The following is a 23,326-nucleotide window of genomic DNA, read 5'->3' on the forward strand; positions in this document are numbered from 1 at the left end:
TATGTATACCACTCCGAGGGTATATACACACATATTATGTGATATATATATATATATATATATATATATATATACATATATGCGTTCCGTTAGGGAAACGGCTTGTAACTTCTGAGGCTCTGTTTTCCCACGTCATGTTCCGAATCCGTCACAAGGTTGTTGATGTTGCTATAGTTACAGGTTATACGTTAAAAGTTCAGTAGTGACTGATAAACCCGCTTGTTGCCGTTGTTGTTCAGATATGTGTTGATTGGTTCGCATTACTCTTCTTGAGGAACGATAGAACGAGCTCATCTCTGTTTTATCACTACAATGCGGCTGTTCAGCAGGTGTTGAATCAGATATTATTTTATGGAAACGTGTTCATGTTCGACGTAGTGGGCCCTTCCAAAAGAGTTTCCAACCAAAGCGGCTAAGAGAACCAACGAAGGAAATGAGTGTCAGTCAGGTTTGTCATTCTTGTAAAGGTGACAACAAAACAGTTCCATCGCAGTTATCTATAGAAAGTGCTCTACAGACAAAATCGATCGGCAGTACCTGTTCACCCTCTATTCTTCCATTATTTGATGCGCAGTCAAAGTGTCCGAAATAGAAGGACAGTGCGGGTGTGAGGTCACAGCAAACCTCTCCTTTCAGTGGATTTTGTGAATGAGATATTATGTTGAGACGTGTTCTCGAGGTGTGTAAATAGGTGTATTAAAACAGATCGCCAGGATCGCAGACGTCTGAGAAGGTAAGCCATATATGTCAACATCTCATTTCATTACAAATATATGGGATAATCCAAAATTATCCGCAGTTATCCCGCAAACAGTAGTCATGTAATGGTGGAAGAACTAACGAGATCCTCGCAAACGGTGCTTTCATCCAATGTCCATTATTTTTAGAGTAAAATGCGGGGAACCTACGATCGGTGTATGCATGGACAGTCACGTGACATGCTTTAAGTTTGTGACTACGAGTCAAAGTGAACTCTGTTGACAGACTGTGCCACTCGATTATACTTCATTATTATTGCGTGAATATGTTTTATCTGCAATGTTTCGTGCATTATAGGAATGTTCCGTTTAAGCAGTGATTGACAGCTGTGAGGCCACATTAACAAAATAGAACTCATACATGTCATAACGATGATTGTAACGCAAGTGATGATATTTTTTAATGAATCTGCTGATAATGCCGGATAATATGGAGACTGTCCGCCCCGAGTTTGTTTGCAGTATATTATACACTGTGTTGTTACGTTAGTACATACTGTTTACAGTGATAAACGAGTTATTGTACCCGTGATACAAACTTAAATGTCGGGATAGACGGACCATTACTCTGCGTATATGCATGACTGGGCAACGATTGTACATCACACGCAGACAACAATGTCAATGGTCTATACCGACGAGTAAAAGGTAATTATAGCCTTGCCACGGAAGAGGGCTACAGAAATATACTTATTATTATCATTCATTAATTGATATTTTAGGATAAGACAACCAATAGTGAAATGAAAACTGTAGATAAACAGTGTTCATACAACTTGAATACATCTTTGAAGATTGTGTCAAAAGGAGGCCTCGCATTGGTGCTTTCCTTTGACATTATAAGTTTATATATTTCTTTGTTTCGTGATAATCTGAGAGTGTCTGGTGGTAGTGCTGTATATTACACCCTACAAACGGCAATACTGAAAGTCTTGCGTGTTCGTAAGTATTCATCATGACGGGTTCATGCCAGGACAGGCATTCAACACTGTCCATACGAGTGTATTACATCTCTTTTGTTGAGAACAATACAAATTATCGATCCTAGACATTCCTCGTGCTCGTTTCACCACCATCAACTCAGTCCCCTTGCTGGTCCGTAAACACTTGAATAACCACCGTCGCCCATAGCAACCAGGTACTCATACACTCCCCTCGCTGGTATAGGGCTAGATATGAATAGTAAGTTAAATTGTCATGTACTCGTTGAATTATACAACAGACAACGACCCATCTTTCTTGAAAAGTGAATAATTATGTTCCATTCGTTGCACGATTGGTCTTCCGTTCGAGGTATTCAAAGCTGAAATCTGATGAATATTTAAGGTGCAGAGAACTAGTGACAATAATCGTACGTATAGTATGTGTTTGCAGAAGTAGAAGGCGACTACAGGATATGGGGTGGTATATGGTTCTTTTAGGTAAAAAGCTATTCGCACATTTCTTCTAACTGGGAAATTTCGCTGTATTTCCTTTCCACCATGACTCGTCCTGAGCTTAATGATTTTAAACCTGTAAGGCTATTCGGGAATATCTTGAGGTATAATGATTGTGTATACATTCTGCTGATGTGCATGCCATTTAGACACAATAACCTAAACTCTGAAATTGCTCCGACAGAGATTTTTAGACTCGTGTAAACGAGTACACAACATATTTGTCGATATTTTGTATGCTTCTCCGCGTATAACACACGGTAGACTGTATTACTATATTCGGAACGAAGAGTCGTTCCGTTTCACCTGAAAGCCGTTAGATCTATAGGCCTTCCTGCCGACAATGATTAACACGAGATTGAAGTATATTCGATCAATACCATAAACGTTGAATTTAGAGCAGACTCATAATAAGGTATTTGTATGTTTCAGGGTTAAGTGTATTTTGTTAACCAACTTAGATCAAAGGTGGTATTACACCACCATCAGGAGTAACCATGTTTAGGTAAAATCAGGAGAAACGGAAGAAGATGAACTGAGAAAGATAACATACTTTTTGACCCGCATTGAACATAAGACTGATCGGCTTCACCCATGTTGCGTTCTTTTCTTTTTTCAACTACATGCATTAGCGACCCATCAGTAACTGTAAGATCAGATCCATGAACCTGACGTGAAAACAAACGTAATGAAATCATGACATGTAGCTCTCTTGAGTCACCTTATGGTACATTATTTTTCTTTGAGAATTTAAGACTATCGATACAGCTTGTTTGAACTTACATGGGCGTTACTTGTGTATATATACGTGATATTGGTTTTATGTTATGGTTGTGTCGGTCAAAATGATTTTGTTTACTACAATATCGCCATGACAACATCAAACAGTCGAAGGATGCACGACAGTCCTTTGATCTACACAAGTATGGTTAAGTCATGTTATCATATTTTTTTTTTTTAATGAACCTGTTGGTTTTCCTTACAGCAGTGTTTGGTCCGTCGTTTATTTACATTATAGTATCCCAATCTGTAAGATTTCATTTGCGTAACCTGGGCTCAATTCGGAGTTATTTAACTAGATCAGCAGCAGAAAAACTGATGTATGCTCTTATTTCGTCTCGTCTAGATTTCTGCAATTCTCTGTTTTGCAGCCTTTCACAAAAAGAACTAAGTAAACTGCAACGTCTTCAGAATTGTGCCGCTAGATTACTTACTTTCAAGAAGAAAACTGTGCATACTATACCCCAATACTTCGGTCCCTACACTGGCTTCCTGTAGAAAAACATATTAACTTCAAGATTCTTCTTCTTGTTTACCGTACATTGCACAAATTTGCCGCTGTCTACTTTCAAAATACTCTTCATCTTCACCAACCACCACGTAATCTCCGTTCATCAAACTCGCTAAAATTACAGGTACCTCGAATCAAGCATAATTTGGGGGATCGGGCTTTTTCATATATGGGCCCAAAACTATGGAATGGCCTACCAAAATCCCTTAGAGAAACATCTTCCATTGATGGTTTCAAAAAGAATCTCAAGACATATATTTTCAATTTAAATTAACAATATTGTATACCTGTATGTATAGTATGTGTACGTATATAGGCCTTGTTGTTTGTTGGTTTATTGTCTTATTATTTTCTGTGATACTGTTGTAACGTGACACAATAAGTACTCTGCTCTATAGCGCCTTGAGTATCATTTTTAGGTAGAAATGTGCGCTTTATAAGAGTCTCACTATTATCATTACTATTATTATAGCCATGGCAACAGCAAATACACGCAAAATTGGTCATTCTCGCATTATACGCGTGATATTATAAATCGGGACAATAATTTTTAGCTGTATGATCGTGTTGTTCGTGACAATCGTTGATTGTGTGGTTTAGTCATGTTGTCACTGTGTTAACAAGATATGAACATGTCGATTTCCCTTACTGTCTAAGATCAGTCGTTTATTTGTTTACATTATCGCCATGGCAACACCAAATACACTCAAAATTGGTCACTCTCGCATTATACGCGTGATAATATCGTGATGATTTTAGCTATGATAGTGTGTTATCGCGTGTTTTAGTCATGTTGTCACTGTGATCTAAACAAGGATTGAACATGTCGATTTCCCTTCTATGGTCAGTCGTTTATTTGTTTACATTATCGCCCTGGCAACGACAAATACACGTTAAAAAAAAATGGTCACTTGCTATCGATATACGTGATATCGTGGTGGTTCTATATGGTCGTGCTGTTCGTGACAATCGTTGATCGACACAAGCATGGTTTAGTTTCACATTATAATCACTTTTGATAATGGTCAGTCGTTTATTTGTTGACATTATCGCCATGGCAACAACAAATACACGCAAAAAATGATCACTCCTTGTACACGTGTTATTATCGTGATGGTTTAAGACTACTATGATTGTGTTGTTTCTGACGAGCTTGACACAAACTTCATTTAGTTATACGTTGTCGTCGTGATAATTATCCTGAGGAACATGGTTTCCCTTGCGGTCACATGGTCAGTTGTTGTTGTTGTTGTTGTTGTTGTTGTTTGCTTACATTATCGCTATGACAACATCATGTACACGCCAAATGGTCACTTGCGCATTACATACGTGACATTAGTTTAAGGTTTTGATCGTGTTGTTCATGAAAATTGTTGATCTTCACATGAGTGGTTTATTCTAATTGCCGTTTTAAAGAACTGACATTTCCGGGCTTTCTTCTTTGTTTTCTTCTTCTTCTTCTTTTTATTATAGGGTCTAAATACGGTCAGTCTTTTATTTGTTTACGTTATTGCTATGGGAACAGCAAATACACACCAGTGAATGGTCAAATGCAAATTGGTTTTATGGGATTGTGGAAAAAAAAAACCACTACAGTGCTTACTTTACAAGCACGCATGCTCCAAGGAGGACGCGTAGTCTTGAGCAGTCGAAGTATGATTTATTCATTTCATCATCGAATTTAAACACGTAGCTCCTCCGTCAAAGCACAGTATTAGACCATTTACTCTTTAATCCTGACTCATTATGCAACGTTCGTTCATATTACGACATTGCTATCATAACTCATTGAGATCAATGCAAGATGAGATGGTTCTGTTACACAGGTAGTCCAGTGGGTCATGACCGGAGAAGTTATTCCGAAGCCCTTAGAAAGTGACGACATACTGTAAGCAAACCTGTAAGCAAACTATTGATCTGTCCTGCAGTCTAGTGTTCGATTCTACTCGCTCTCTTTTTTACCTTGATATGACGTCTTTAAACCAGTGATAATGTGTCCAGACAAGTTTTGACAACGTCAATATCGTCTTCCAACAACTGCTGGATATCCCAACAACATTCACACACGATGACGAGACATCGTGACACACACGCAATAGCCGTGTCATATTGAAGCGCGCACATCAAACTCAAAGTATACGCATTTCATATACATCTAACGAGTGACATGTACCTCTTGAATGTAAAATGAAATGAGGTGTTTGTCGGGGACCTATCAAAAATGAAATGAAACACGTATATGAAAGTTATCTTTATCACTTCTTCACTGTATTACAGTCAAGCTTACAGTGCGAAGGCTGCGGTTATTATTTCCTGCGCATATACATTGTAACAATGCTTGATAATTATTATTTTCGATGCAAGACATCCTCAGACTTCATGACTTATGTTCAAAATAACTAAGCTGCCAGTTGTATTCTTTTTACAAGTCTTTATAGAATAGTTGTTTGATATTGCTCTTCGAAGTCAAATACAATATTTTCATCATTTCTTGCGGTATACAGACTTATAAAGGCAGTGTCTGTCCATTCTTTAAGAACTCTGTATTCAAGTTTATACACCTGAAAAAAAAAAATTGTATCTAACTCACTTCGCCATGTTCGCATGCATATTAGTGTGACTGGGGTATTATATCCAGCTTAGGATGTCGCGTATTCAAGCAAATGCTATGATGCTATGTTGTTGTAGTCCTTTCCTTCACCTCATTGGTCCAATATTCACGTGATTTGAGTGTCTTTTGTATTGTATGTTACGATTCTTTTCTTTCCCTGACAGTGTCTTCTGAATTACACGCGACATTAGTATAGATGCTTTTATAACACTTTTTGTGTATATGGCGATCAGTGTATTTGATGAGTTGACGACCAAGCTAACAGTTCAAACAGGCCAAGATGATTGTGTCACTTTCCAACTTCTCTGTAGGGTTGTAGATGTGAGTTGCTTTACTTTGTCTTTCCATTGATTTTTCTGTATAAGATTTTTCTGTACTGTCGCTTTCCAACTTTTCTGTAGGGTTGTAGATGTGAGTTGCTTTGCTTTGTCTTTCCAGTGAATTTTCTGTATATAGTTTTGCAAGTTGTACTAGATCGAGGTGGACAATAATACACCCGCTACTCAAACACATACAAGCAACCGCACATTATTGAACACACTCAGTAAATAGCACGAATATGATTTCAGGCGCTGTATATAAAAACATAGCATTTTTGTTGGAAACTCTTGTCTATTGATTTCTTTACGTTGTAGACACTAGTAATACTAATGATCATTTATGATCTATCGAAATGTGGTTTGTTATCAAGGTATCTTCATTCATTTAGAACATAATGATTCGAACGAGCGCTCGAATATGATTAAAGCGTTGTTTGTTGATATTTGGATAGCAATGCCAAGACTTACAAGATAACAGACCTATCATCACGCATTGGCTATACAACCGAGCATGACAAAAACGTGTCTGGAACTGTTTACACTTTCGCCTGTCTCCAGCGGCCACTGAAAAATCGCCCGGAGAGAAAGGCCCCGTTAAAGACCCTGTGTATAGCAGACAGACAGAAAGACACGAAGAGAGAGAGAGAGAGGGGGAGGGAGAGAGGGAGAAGTGAACCATTATTAAACACACACACCTCACACAGAGAATAAGGAAGTCCAATCAGACCCAAATGCTTGAGTGAGCACGAACAATGGGTGCGATGATGTAACGTTATTAGCATAACAATAGGTGCGGTTGCTTGTATGTGTTTGAGTAGAGGGTGTATTATTGTCCACCTCGATCTAGTACAACTTGCAAAACTATATACAGAAAATTCACTGGAAAGACAAAGCAAAGCAGCTCACATCTACAACCCTACAGAAAAGTTGGAAAGCGACAGTACAGAAAAATCTTATACAGAAAAATCAATGGAAAGACAAAGTAAAGCAACTCACATCTACAACCCTACAGAGAAGTTGGAAAGTGACACAATCATCTTGGCCTGTTTGAACTGTTAGCTTGGTCGTCAACTCATCAAATACACTGATCGCCATATACACAAAAAGTGTTATAAAAGCATCTATACTAATGTCGCGTGTAATTCAGAAGACACTGTCAGGGAAAGAAAAGAATCGTAACATACAATACAAAAGACACTCAAATCACGTGAATATTGGACCAATGAGGTGAAGGAAAGGACTACAACAACAACAATCATAGCATTTGCTTGAATACGCGACATCCTAAGCTGGATATAATACCCCAGTCACACTAATATGCATGCGAACATGGCGAAGTGAGTTAGATACAATTTTTTTTTTCAGGTGTATAAACTTGAATACAGAGTTCTTAAAGAATGGACAGACACTGCCTTTATAAGTCTGTATACCGCAAGAAATGATGAAAATATTGTATTTGACTTCGAAGAGCAATATCAAACAACTATTCTATAAAGACTTGTAAAAAGAATACAACTGGCAGCTTAGTTATTTTGAACATAAGTCATGAAGTCTGAGGATGTCTTGCATCGAAAATAATAATTATCAAGCATTGTTACAATGTATATGCGCAGGAAATAATAACCGCAGCCTTCGCACTGTAAGCTTGACTGTAATACAGTGAAGAAGTGATAAAGATAACTTTCATATACGTGTTTCATTTCATTTTTGATAGGTCCCCGACAAACACCTCATTTCATTTTACATTCAAGAGGTACATGTCACTCGTTAGATGTATATGAAATGCGTATACTTTGAGTTTGATGTGCGCGCTTCAATATGACATGGTTATTGCGTGTGTGTCACGATGTCTCGTCATCGTGTGTGAATGTTGTTGGGATATCCAGCAGTTGTTGGAAGACGATATTGACGTTGTCAAAACTTGTCTGGACACATTATCACTGGTTTAAAGACGTCATATCAAGGTACAAAAGAGAGCGAGTAGAATCGAACACTAGACTGCAGGACAGATCAATAGTTTGCTTACAGGTTTGCTTACAGTATGTCGTCACTTTCTAAGGGCTTCGGAATAACTTCTCCGGTCATGACCCACTGGACTACCTGTGTAACAGAACCATCTCATCTCGCATTGATCTCAATGAGTTATGATAGCAATGTCGTAATATGAACGAACGTTGCATAATGAGTCAGGATTAAAGAGTAAATGGTCTAATATTGTGCTTTGACGGAGGAGCTACGTGTTTAAATTCGATGATGAAATAAATAAATCATACTTCGACTGCTCAAAATTGACTACGCGTCCTCCTTGGAGCATGCGTGCTTGTAAAGTAAGCACTGTAGTGTTTTTTTTTTTCCACAATCCCATAAAACCATTTTGCATTTGACCATTCACTGGTGTGTATTTGCTGTTCCCATAGCAATAACGTAAACAAATAAAAGACTGACCGTATTTAGACCCTATAATAAAAAGAAGAAGAAGAAGAAAACAAAGAAGAAAGCCCGGAAATGTCAGTTCTTTAAAACGGCAATTAGAATAAACCACTCATGTGAAGATCAACAATTTTCATGAACAACACGATCAAAACCTTAAACTAATGTCACGTATGTAATGCGCAAGTGACCATTTGGCGTGTACATGATGTTGTCATAGCGATAATGTAAGCAAACAACAACAACAACAACAACAACAACAACTGACCATGTGACCGCAAGGGAAACCATGTTCCTCAGGATAATTATCACGACGACAACGTATAACTAAATGAAGTTTGTGTCAAGCTCGTCAGAAACAACACAATCATAGTAGTCTTAAACCATCACGATAATAACACGTGTACAAGGAGTGATCATTTTTTGCGTGTATTTGTTGTTGCCATGGCGATAATGTCAACAAATAAACGACTGACCATTATCAAAAGTGATTATAATGTGAAACTAAACCATGCCTGTGTCGATCAACGATTGTCACGAACAGCACGACCATATAGAACCACCACGATATCACGTATATCGATAGCAAGTGACCATTTTATTTTAACGTGTATTTGTCGTTGCCAGGGCGATAATGTAAACAAATAAACGACTGACCATAGAAGGGAAATCGACATGTTCAATCCTTGTTTAGATCACAGTGACAACATGACTAAAACACGCGATAACACACTATCATAGCTAAAATCATCACGATATTATCACGTGGATAATGCGAGAGTGACCAATTTTGAGTGTATTTGGTGTTGCCATGGCGATAATGTAAACAAATAAACGACTGATCTTAGACAGTAAGGGAAATCGACATGTTCATATCTTGTTAACACAGTGACAACATGACTAAACCACACAATCAACGATTGTCACGAACAACACGATCATACAGCTAAAAATTATTGTCCCGATTTATAATATCACGCGTATAATGCGAGAATGACCAATTTTGCGTGTATTTGCTGTTGCCATGGCTATAATAATAGTAATGATAATAGTGAGACTCTTATAAAGCGCACATTTCTACCTAAAAATGATACTCAAGGCGCTATAGAGCAGAGTACTTATTGTGTCACGTTACAACAGTATCACAGAAAATAATAAGACAATAAACCAACAAACAACAAGGCCTATATACGTACACATACTATACATACAGGTATACAATATTGTTAATTTAAATTGAAAATATATGTCTTGAGATTCTTTTTGAAACCATCAATGGAAGATGTTTCTCTAAGGGATTTTGGTAGGCCATTCCATAGTTTTGGGCCCATATATGAAAAAGCCCGATCCCCCAAATTATGCTTGATTCGAGGTACCTGTAATTTTAGCGAGTTTGATGAACGGAGATTACGTGGTGGTTGGTGAAGATGAAGAGTATTTTGAAAGTAGACAGCGGCAAATTTGTGCAATGTACGGTAAACAAGAAGAAGAATCTTGAAGTTAATATGTTTTTCTACAGGAAGCCAGTGTAGGGACCGAAGTATTGGGGTATAGTATGCACAGTTTTCTTCTTGAAAGTAAGTAATCTAGCGGCACAATTCTGAAGACGTTGCAGTTTACTTAGTTCTTTATTGTGAAAGGCTGCAAAACAGAGAATTGCAGAAATCTAGACGAGACGAAATAAGAGCATACATCAGTTTTTCTGCTGCTGATCTAGTTAAATAACTCCGAATTGAGCCCAGGTTACGCAAATGAAATCTTACAGATTGGGATACTATAATGTAAATAAACGACGGACCAAACACTGCTGTAAGGAAAACCAACAGGTTCATTAAAAAAAAAAAATATGATAACATGACTTAACCATACGTGTGTAGATCAAAGGACTGTCGTGCATCCTTCGACTGTTTGATGTTGTCATGGCGATATTGTAGTAAACAAAATCATTTTGACCGACACAACCATAACATAAAACCAATATCACGTATATATACACAAGTAACGCCCATGTAAGTTCAAACAAGCTGTATCGATAGTCTTAAATTCTCAAAGAAAAATAATGTACCATAAGGTGACTCAAGAGAGCTACATGTCATGATTTCATTACGTTTGTTTTCACGTCAGGTTCATGGATCTGATCTTACAGTTACTGATGGGTCGCTAATGCATGTAGTTGAAAAAAGAAAAGAACGCAACATGGGTGAGGCCGATCAGTCTTATGTTCAATGCGGGTCAAAACGTATGTTATCTTTCTCAGTTCATCTTCTTCCGTTTCTCCTGATTTTACCTAAACATGGTTACTCCTGATGGTGGTGTAATACCACCTTTGATCTAAGTTGGTTAACAAAATACACTTAACCCTGAAACATACAAATACCTTGTTATGAGTCTGCTCTAAATTCAACGTTTATGGTATTGATCGAATATACTTCAATCTCGTGTTAATCATTGTCGGCAGGAAGGCCTATAGATCTAACGGCTTTCAGGTGAAACGGAACGACTCTTCGTTCCGAATATAGTAATACAGTCTACCGTGTGTTATACGCGGAGAAGCATACAAAATATCGACAAATATGTTGTGTACTCGTTTACACGAGTCTAAAAATCTCTGTCGGAGCAATTTCAGAGTTTAGGTTATTGTGTCTAAATGGCACGCACATCAGCAGAATGTATACACAATCATTATACCTCAAGATATTCCCGAATAGCCTTACAGGTTTAAAATCATTAAGCTCAGGACGAGTCATGGTGGAAAGGAAATACAGCGAAATTTCCCAGTTAATGTGCGAATGTGCGAATAGAAAATATAGAATAGAAGTGTGAGAATAGCTTTTTACCTAAAAGAACCATATACCACCCCATATCCTGTAGTCGCCTTCTACTTCTGCAAACACATACTATACGTACGATTATTGTCACTAGTTCTCTGCACCTTAAATATTCATCAGATTTCAGCTTTGAATACCTCGAACGGAAGACCAATCGTGCAACGAATGGAACATAATTATTCACTTTTCAAGAAAGATGGGTCGTTGTCTGTTGTATAATTCAACGAGTACATGACAATTTAACTTACTATTCATATCTAGCCCTATACCAGCGAGGGGAGTGTATGAGTACCTGGTTGCTATGGGCGACGGTGGTTATTCAAGTGTTTTGGGACCAGCAAGGGGACTGAGTTGATGGTGGTGAAACGAGCACGAGGAATGTCTAGGATCGATAATTTGTATTGTTCTCAACAAAAGAGATGTAATACACTCGTATGGACAGTGTTGAATGCCTGTCCTGGCATGAACCCGTCATGATGAATACTTACGAACACGCAAGACTTTCAGTATTGCCGTTTGTAGGGTGTAATATACAGCACTACCACCAGACACTCTCAGATTATCACGAAACAAAGAAATATATAAACTTATAATGTCAAAGGAAAGCACCAATGCGAGGCCTCCTTTTGACACAATCTTCAAAGATGTACGAAGTTGTAGGGACTTTAACGAGTGAAAGTTTTCGACTTACAACTTAATCCTGACTCAGAGGGATAGAGATCCGTGTTTGAATGCACGCAGATGAAACAGACTGATTGAACTTTAGATGTTTCATGGACGATACTGTCTATATTTGAAATAAGGAAAACAAACAAACAAAAACGAACGCGCGAATGTTGTGTTGTTTTACACGTCACCGTCCTGTAAACTGTATTCAAGTTGTATGAACACTGTTTATCTACAGTTTTCATTTCACTATTGGTTGTATTATCCTAAAATATCAATTAATGAATGATAATAATAAGTATATTTCTGTAGCCCTCTTCCGTGGCAAGGCTATAATTACCTTTTACTCGTCGGTATAGACCATTGACATTGTTGTCTGCGTGTGATGTACAATCGTTGCCCAGTCATGCATATACGCAGAGTAATGGTCCGTCTATCCCGACATTTAAGTTTGTATCACGGGTACAATAACTCGTTTATCACTGTAAACAGTATGTACTAACGTAACAACACAGTGTATAGTATACTGCAAACAAACTCGGGGCGGACAGTCTCCATATTATCCGGCATTATCAGCAGATTCATTAAAAAATATCATCACTTGCGTTACAATCATCGTTATGACATGTATGAGTTCTATTTTGTTAATGTTACCTCACAGCTGTCAATCACTGCTTAAACGGAACATTCCTATAATGCACGAAACATTGCAGATAAAACATATTCACGCAATAATAATGAAGTATAATCGAGTGGCACAGTCTGTCAACAGAGTTCACTTTGACTCGTAGTCACAAACTTAAAGCATGTCACGTGACTGTCCATGCATACACCGATCGTAGGTTCCCCGCATTTTACTCTAAAAATAATGGACATTGGATGAAAGCACCGTTTGCGAGGATCTCGTTAGTTCTTCCACCATTACATGACTACTGTTTGCGGGATAACTGCGGATAATTTTGGATTATCCCATATATTCGTAATGAAATGAGATGTTGACATATATGGCTTACCTTCTCAGACGTCTGCGATCCTGGCGATCTGTTTTAATACACCTATTTACACACCTCGAGAACACGTCTCAACATAATATCTCATTCACAAAATCCACTGAAAGGAGAGGTTTGCTGTGACCTCACACCCGCACTGTCCTTCTATTTCGGACACTTTGACTGCGCATCAAATAATGGAAGAATAGAGGGTGAACAGGTACTGCCGATCGATTTTGTCTGTAGAGCACTTTCTATAGATAACTGCGATGGAACTGTTTTGTTGTCACCTTTACAAGAATGACAAACCTGACTGACACTCATTTCCTTCGTTGGTTCTCTTAGCCGCTTTGGTTGGAAACTCTTTTGAAAGGGCCCACTACGTCGAACATGAACACGTTTCCATAAAATAATATCTGATTCAACACCTGCTGAACAGCCGCATTGTAGTGATAAAACAGAGATGAGCTCGTTCTATCGTTCCTCAAGAAGAGTAATGCGAACCAATCAACACATATCTGAACAACAACGGCAACAAGCGGGTTTATCAGTCACTACTGAACTTTTAACGTATAACCTGTAACTATAGCAACATCAACAACCTTGTGACGGATTCGGAACATGACGTGGGAAAACAGAGCCTCAGAAGTTACAAGCCGTTTCCCTAACGGAACGCATATATGTATATATATATATATATATATATATATATATATATATCACATAATATGTGTGTATATACCCTCGGAGTGGTATACATAACTGCGAGTGAGATGGTGGGTGTGTAGGCCTACACCCCAACAGACTGGAATTACAATTCTAGTATATTGACAAAACGACGATTGAAAATAGGGAATAACTTTCATTGAATATTATTCATCGTTGTGTATCTGCGGGAGTGTTTGCTAACAATGTCAATGCTATCTAGCTGTTTCGGAGTACAATCAATTTGATCATGCCAAATGGTAATCACTATAGAGGAGTGCTATACATAAACAAAAGAAAACAAAACAAAAAATCATACTTTAACGTGCATGAGATGCAACTTCTTTTTACCGTTACGTCCAAAATGGAATATCCCTTTTCAACTGAAAACAACAACGACAACAACAATATGACATAATATAATCGGAAATGACCATTCACAACGCAATACGACATTTCGTCAATAACCTAACCAGAAGCATTATTGTAGCCAACATGGCAGTGGAACAAAATCCCAGCACTATACAAGTGTACGTGATGATGAAACCCTACTGTTCTTGTCTCTGGTGATTATAACCCATGCGTTCAAATACAAAGAGAGAGAGAGAGAGAGAGAGAACTGTCTCACGTCCATCAGTACAGGTACCGACCGTCTCAGTTAAGCGCACTCTCAGTCCGCGGAGGATCCTGCGCCTCCTATTGTTCTCTCCTCTACGATCCTGCGCCTCCTATTGTTCTTGAGATCCTCCCTCCTATTGTTCTTTTTGAGGATCGCTATTGTTCTCTAGGGGATTATCTATTGTTTTCCGCGAGTGATCCTTCAAAACAGCGCCTCAATTGGCGGTCAAATGACCCTCATATACTACTAACCAACCAAACCAATATGTTAATGAGGCATGCTTAATTTCAGTTTAATCTGATAATCCCTTCATTGTTGTTACTCTGGTGGTTTACTTCCTGTTTTGTTTTGTTTTGCTTTTGTCCAATTCATCGCACAGCCAGCACGGTTTGGTAAAGATTGAGCACTTGACCAGACACTGTACTTCAGAGCCTCTTTTCTCAGTTCACACTTTTCCTGAGTTTGTGCTTTCTTTCCAATATTTAGATAGGTTAGGAGAGTCCAAATGGTTTCAGTTATACATCATTTTAAAGCTTAAAGTCTGTTCTTTCAGAATATGGTCTTAACTAAAAATTAATGTCTGGCAACTTTCTGTTTGTTTTGTGGTGCAGGGTCACATATTATGTTGTTTCTTTGTGTTTTTTATATTTTAGAAGAACTGTTGACATGTGCCTGCATATATATAAATATACCTGATATAAATATATGAACGTTTATATTTTGTGCGGCGTTGAATATGACACGGTAGTGTTAATAGTCTTACCTCGGCATTTGAGTCGCACACCGTTGTGCGAGGAACAGTGAATGAATGTCAGGGGGCAATCTTTTAAACGTTGGAACCTGTAGGAATCTGTGCAGTAATTTCATATACTATAGAGTTAGAAACATTTGACTATTTTATGAAACCCTGATTACCAAAATGTAACAAGAGTTTTATTCTTTTTTATCCACAACTTTATAATATTATAGATACATCATGGAAGAAAAGATGTCTAGAAATACATGGAATAGTAGAAATTCCCTTTTCGGAGTGTGTGACAAGATAGCCACTATTGGGAATGTACATTATTCTATCATAAACTTGAGAAATGTGAAATAGTAATTGATTCCGCATACAAACCCAGCTTCTAGAAACAACATTTTGCTTTACCACCTCCCCCTCAAGCCCACCCCGCTTATTTTCAGAGTATAACATTTATTGATATAATGCTAATTTCGCAATTCTGTTTAAACTACGTTCATGAAGTCATAGTCACCGCTTTGATATAACAATTGAAATTTCCTTCCCAGCATTCTTTTACTTGGTCACATCTGGCAAACTTGTTCATTGTTTGTTTGTTTCCAGGATTTTGTAAACATAAAATTAGAATAAATAAAAATCTCAACTTTATTCATCTTCAGTGATCGTTTGTTTTATGAATATTGCATACATTGCAATTAATGCAAATTATTCAATATGTTTTGCAATTTGACGTATTGGTTTCATCTCCTTATCTCTCTCTCTCTCTCTCTCTCTCTCTCTCTTTTTCCCTTTCTCTCTCTTAATCGAAGTGCTTGATAATAAAGCTATACCTTGAGGTGGACATGATACGCGCTGGGTCTTTCTCCTTCTTGCTGTACTGGGCAAAGTCTGAGCCGAATACTTCTCTGCCGCTGGGAAGCCGAGCTCCCAGCAGACCAAGTCAGCAGCTCTAGTGTTAAAGTCATCGTAGCAGACATATCCCTCTGATCCGAGGGCAACTAAACCTTCCAGCGGAGAGGGCCCATTAACCAGCCTCACAGAGGATGTTCCTTGAAAAAATAATAATGGTAAATGTAACACGGTATAGGAATGAACTTTGAAGCGCTTCATTTCTTGTGACCGTGCATCACAAAACAAATAAAAACTCGCACCCCTTGATATTACTTGAGGACTTAAGAAAGGTGAAACGGGACAACCTAGTCAATTTCAAGTTTTCCATATTTTCTGAAAGAGCTATTCTTCTTCTACAGTATTCCTGAGTTTGGGATCATAAATGGAATGGGTAAGGGGGTTTTCAGCAGTTTTTGTATAACCCTTTTTTTTCTGGTAGAGTAGTGTGACATTTTTTTTTTCGTAGAGGCCCCTATTCATTTCTTGAAAATCCTTTGCACACTCTTCACTTTCAACTCTAATAACATTTGTAAGGATAATGTTACTGCCTTAAAAGTTGACATTTATCATGGACATAATGTGTTAATTAATAGATCCGGCTCAGTTTGAGCTTAATATGATAATCCCTTCATTGTTGTTGCTTCGGTGGTTAACGTCATGTTTTTGTCACATTCATGGCACAGGTAGCACGGCTTCGTAAAAATTAAGCACTTGAATAGACCCTGTCAGGGCCTCTTTTCTCTGTTCGAACTTTTTTTTTTTTTTTTTTTAGAGTGTAGGGTTTATTTCTGATGTATATATATATATATATATATATATATATATACATATATATGTATATACATGTATAAAGGAGAATCAATTTTAGATTATTTATACATTATTTTAAAGCTTAGAGTCTGCTTTTTTAGAATCCGCCCTTAACTAAACATCCTTCCTGGTGATTTTTTGTTGGTTTTGTGGTGCAGGGTCATATATGTATGTATTCATAAATTTGTGGCCCAATAGAGTAGATTTTGGTGTGTGTGTGTGTGTGTGTGTGTGTGTGTGTGCCTCCTTGAACAATGGAATTAAACTGAAGAATTTCCAGTATAGTTACATTCAAAACTGCAAGGTACTGAACTAAAAAAAAAAGAAAAAAAGTAAGGGGTAAAGTCACATTTCTCAAGTAAGACAATAAACCACTTATAACAGTAGATTTTTAGTACCCTTCATCAATCCAACATTAGTCCAGTAGTGATGACCTAATGTCAAAACAAGAAGAACCGAACACGTACATAAACACAAAAATTGCGGCAAAAAAACAAAACAAACAAACAAACATTATTCTGACATTCCTCTCCTTTTCTCACTTCAACTTGTAGTGGGTTTGACAAAGGGGTGGTATAGTATTGGTTGAGGTGAGGATTTATCTTTAAACTTTTTACAATGTACTTAGAAACCGCTTTATAAAATGTTATATAGTATGTAATTCTTAGAGGAATTCAAAGTTTATTTGATGAAAATCAGTTTTGAAATGACAGAGATATAAAAAACAGAGTAAAACAAAGTGTACCTAATAAAAGATGGGTCCCATTCTTTTATTAGGATTATTTTGTTTTGGATATTCCTCTGGGAATTTTATGCCCTTTTATACTTCACAAGAGGTTTCTATTTAATAGCTTAAAAAAAAAATCGTCACAAAACGCTGGAAACCTGAAGCTCCGTCTCAATTGAAACTGTACTATTCCTTTAATGTTTGCAACCCATGACATTTGGCATTATTCACGCATTGTATAACATTTTTTTTTTACTTTCTTTCAATAGGGCAATAAAACAAACATCATGCATATACTGCAACCCTAATTAAAATTTAAATGAATTTAATACACTGAAGCAGAAATGAATTAGACCAAATGTTTTAACCTTCACAGTAATCTTTTTTTTTTTACTCAGAGTTCACGTTATCATTCATACCGGTAATTACTTCAAATGAATGCATGGTGATAATCTTTGCCGTTTGGCTAACAGATCAAGTTGTCATTCTCACAGGTAATCACTACGAATTTTGTGATGATGATCTATCCCGTTTGGCAAACTGGGGAAATAAGGCAGAGGTACGTAACTTATTGAGTTACTAATGCATATTTCCCCAATAAAAAGATGATGGAGAACAAGAGAGAATGTGACCAAGGAAGAAAATGAAAACAACGATTTTGTAACAAAGTGTACTAAAGCTATATAAGCACAGACATCTTCAATCATAGCAAAGCAAAGGGGCGCGAATACTTACCATCGTAACATTTTACGCTCAACGTGAAATTTGCAGGGTATATATATAACGTGTAGTCAGCTTCGTCTGATGGGCCAGTGATAAAACGGGCGAAGACTGCGCATAATTTACAAGAAGGATGTTGGACGTTTTGTTGGCTATTTCATCTAATACTTGGAATCTCATCACTTTGTTATTGAGAGACTCGATTTCAATGAGAATTCTCCTTCCTATGGGTGCCTGTACAACCCAACCATCATTGCTGGAGGCGCAGTTTTCATCACACGAGAGGAAGCGTTCTACAGTCCCTTCCGTGCAATTCAGAGTTAAATCTGTAGGATATAAATGCGACCAAATAGGGACAGTTGCAGTTATGTGGTCTTCATGATTTCAAAATGTTACACACATTTTTTGACGCAGGTCTATGATTTGTTTCAGTAGGCCTGAAGATAGCGTTTGCTTCGTCACGTCAACCTGCGCGTTATGACAGTTTAAAGCTTAACGTTTTGTCGTTAATGAGTGCATAAAGGCTCAGGTTAATCAAGTTAATAATCTATAGTCCTTCAGAGCGGCTTTTGTCATAATATACTATCTAATCCTCTTTGTGCTTTACACAAAGTAAAACATGGCTCTGTTCACGCTGGAGGACCCCTATCTTATAGGAGCTCCTTTTTTCAAGGGCTGTTTTTTAATTGTTTATTTGACCTCTCATCTGTTTATTTTCGGTGAAGTAGGGACAGTTGATTTTAGTAAAAATATATCATTGCATAGTGCAGAACATTTTCGGATGTTTTCTCGACATAATAATCTTCTAACCTGACGATATTTAGTTGGTACTGTGGAACGTAGTCAAATGTGACATTTTGAACTGATTAATGTACTCAAGTTAGATTGATAATCAAAGAATTTTCAGACGCTATGTAATACATAATAAATATGGTATATCATGTTATATCATATCATATCAAATCATATATCATATCATATCATATCATATCATAATATCCAGTTTACAGTTGACATAAACTTCTCAATAGCTAATTACAACAGGAAATAGTTACAGTATCGGTAGGAAAATGAAATTTCTAGTTCACTAATGATTCTCAAGTTCACAAATGTGTCTAGAAGAATTATAAAGGGTATTTGTGGTCATCACAGCATAAACGATTTTGAAAAGAATTGCGATAATGATTATAATGTTAATGCTACTTACATACTGCATCCGTCGAGAAAATTTGGAAGATATAACAGAAGATCACACCACCAACTAATAATCCTTTGACAGTCATCCTGCCTACGATATTCAAAATTTTACCAGGATCTAAACTGTTTTGAAACCGATTTTGATGTTCTACAATTTATATACAGTGAAGGCATTCGCTGCAGAGGCCTGTGGACAAACGCGGAATGTTCGAGATTTCAAATTAAGACTTCTAGGCTGTAGAAGAATTAGCAAACTTCACATTATGTAGTGAGGGAGAGGGAGGCTCACTGTGTTAGCCTTGCTTTGTCAATCTGAGAGCTCGTTGAATCAATGCCATACAGGAGACACTATATTAATTATCCCAGGGTTCAAATAAGTCACAATAACCACTTCAGAGTGTCACTCATGTGTCCGATTCGTATTAAAAACATCGCAAATTCTTTTGCAATGTTGTATCTTCAGTTTCATATCCGTGTTCGATAATTGGATTAAAACAATGATATGATATCTTCTTCAGATACGATAAGAATAATAACTAAATGTAACACTTATCCTCCCTCTTTTCATTACAGGAGGATGATGTCATTCTCAGACTTTTCGGTTTCGTACACTATATTTGAATGAAGAAAAAAAAAAAGACGGCCGCCAGCAAACTCTTCGTCGTCATGATTTTTATGTCAGCAAACATTAACCATGAGTGATTATTTATCAATTTAAAATTTGTAACAAATATCTACCCGCCACGGTATCTATCTTTCATTTGGTTTACTTTCTCCTTTTTTACTTCCATCAGCAAATTCTTTCTAAAGCCCCTTGATCTCGGTATATTGTGCGGCGTGCCTGATATACTTACCTTATGATGAGGTTTATGTTAAACCATCCAATTTGTTGCTTAATTTTCCGTCGTGAAATCGGTTGGCTAGAAACAATTTCTATCGTTATTCTTATAACCTTTTAAGAAGTTTGCACCGGCAGATTAGCACGTAGGCGACAGCTGCAAACTGTCATGTCATATCAAAATCACATACTTACATTTTGAAGGGGAATATGCCCAATTACTTATGCGGAATGTGTGAATTGTTACATCAATATCAGTAGACACTCTGAAGTTTGAGGGAAATTGGACCATCCGTTCAAAAAAAGTGATTTTTTTTTTAACAGTTTTGGTGCCACCATGGTTGGATGACAAGACCGCAGCAGTTCGTGACGTCGCCACGGAACAACAATACATTATGGAAATTATGAAGAATTAGCTTCAACGTATTTTTATTGTTTCAAAAATTACGTTTCCTCGTCTTGTCAGTGATATAACTATGTTAAGGGTGAACATTTTACCATGCTTTATTAAAAGCGGTGAGTCTGGTTCTCTTTTATTATGTTAAAAAAAAGAAAAGAAAGATGAATTTTTTTTACATTTTGTATACAATCGTTATACTGTGACTTCAATAACTTTTCTAGAAAAAAAAAAATGAACTCCACTCTAAAACCATGATTGATGCAGCTCCATACGGGTTTCGAGAAAAATCGATCTACAAAAGTGCATATATATGATAAAGTCCCTGCCTTTATAATAAACCTCTGAATTACGAAATTTGAGCAAAATCCGCTGGCTGATATAGACAGCACAGAACACGGAACAGGCAAAGGCGCTACCACCAAAAGCGTTACACGGCTATAATGTTTTATATTCATGAATAATATACATACTTCTCCGCATTCATACACGCTCACTAACATCTACTGACAAATGATGTACCAAAAGCGAAGAAACGCATGGGGAAAAAATGAAATGAACAAGATCAACACACATTTTATAAATGATTTGATATCCCACAGACTGTCAACTCACACATAGTATCTCCGCTTACGAAAAGATAGGAATCTTTAGACATGGTCTCTTAAACCCTGCAGCCATGTACCAAATCGTTTATGCATTTTTCTCAAATTTCTCGCTGCGTTTTCTTCAATTTATTTGCCTTTTATCCTGGTTGTATAAGATCGCCTTCAGGTTTCGAAAATATAAACAAAATTCTCTGTAAAAATCTACAAAGAAGGTATTTAATGATTGGACGCAACTCGCATAAATTCTGCAGTATTGTTCTTTTCATGGAAAGGGGGGGGGACATATATCTTTCATTATTATTTATGAGTCTACATTAATAGTGGATATCGCACATTGGTCAGTTGGTACGAATTCCTGGACATTGAATATGCACTGACTCGTCAATAATGATACACACATTTTACAGCATATTACGCTATTATTCTGATATTATGCCCTAAGTTCACAGAATGAACAAACACACAAGTGAATTTATATTTCAAATTAAGATGACTTTTCCTTTGACAAATATGTGTTTTTGTAATCTTTGTGAAATGTAGTTAATATTATGTTTGATATTATACCGTTTTGCATCTTCATTTTTTTGTTTCACTTTGCAAAAAATTAAACAAATGGTACTATTCATGAGAGCGGGCCTGTACAACGTCAACACTTGGCATGTCTTATGAACTGTGTAGCCGGTAATACTTCATAAGGTGTAGCCTCTCTGAGGCACTTTGTTTTACAATGAACGTTTCTATACTCTATCCCAAATATTTTTAATCTATTTAGTCCTTATGATAAATTCGCTCTCTTGACTGAACTTGCTGGAGATAGTCAGGCTGGACACTACTTGCTTTCAATAGGAAGATTTTATTTTAACGTACCCCTCAATCACTTTGCTCATAGCCTAAACAGTTTATATTCGCGTGTGATACTCTACCGTGATCTGCACTTTTTCATTTCTCACTAAGCTTCCATCAGTCTCTTTATTCACAAAATAAAACAAGTGAAATCAAATTCACGTACGCCAAAGAAATTCAAAACTTGCAAATGTTGTTCTTCTTATTGTTGTTTTTAATATCTGTCTTTAGATAAGAATGTGCACAAGTTGCATATACATTGCATAATATACATATATAGTATTAAGAAAAGAGTGGTTGCCCGTTCAGCCATATCTGCAAAATATGGCTGTTCTTTTGAAGGTCCATGGAATGCATGAATGTATGATTATACATCTACGGCGTTGTTTACTATTTTTTTTCTGACATTAAACTTTACAAACTTCGACAAATTGCCCTACATCGACGTAAATAAGCACTAAACAGTTTTTAGTGGTAACCATGATAAAGAAAATCATACATAACAGGCACAGGACTCTAACCTACGACCTCCCCATCTCCAGACAGGCGTCATCTCCACTAAACAATCGAGCTTCCAAAAGCACGTCATGTTGGTTTTATTCCTTATAGCATGCAGCGGGTACTGCATAATTATTCAACTTCATGTTTTCATTGCAAGAGATTGACAAATCACCCGACATCGACTTGGAATATTGATTCTTCCCAAAACTAGGAATACCACGCAATAATCTTTACGAATTTCGTTGTATTTCATGTCAACCAAGACCAGCAGTCAATTCGTCACTTCAAGACTAAAAACACCGTTGTGTGATGTAAAAGTAGGATTTCTCAGACAAAGGTTTTGTGGTGCCATTACAGCATATTTTGTGATATTTAACTTAGGTTGTTGTATCCATTTCT

General features: G+C 37.1%; 1 protein-coding gene across 1 annotated transcript in view; it reads right to left on the minus strand.

Moving 5' to 3' along the window:
* LOC140227739 (uncharacterized) overlaps positions 1-19,826 on the minus strand; it is a 33,159-nt gene extending 13,333 nt beyond the window's left edge. The window contains exons 1-4 of the mRNA XM_072308141.1: positions 19,751-19,826; positions 18,559-18,654; positions 16,226-16,444; positions 15,417-15,503 (exon numbers count right to left, since the gene is read on the minus strand). Of these exons, the coding sequence (XP_072164242.1) occupies positions 15,417-15,503; positions 16,226-16,444; positions 18,559-18,654; positions 19,751-19,826 (478 nt within the window). The remainder of the gene's footprint in view (positions 1-15,416; positions 15,504-16,225; positions 16,445-18,558; positions 18,655-19,750) is intronic.
* Between the last annotated feature and the right edge of the window lie 3,500 nt (positions 19,827-23,326).

Source organism: Diadema setosum, chromosome 4 (genome assembly GCF_964275005.1).
Source record: "Diadema setosum chromosome 4, eeDiaSeto1, whole genome shotgun sequence".
Taxonomy (NCBI): domain Eukaryota; kingdom Metazoa; phylum Echinodermata; class Echinoidea; order Diadematoida; family Diadematidae; genus Diadema; species Diadema setosum.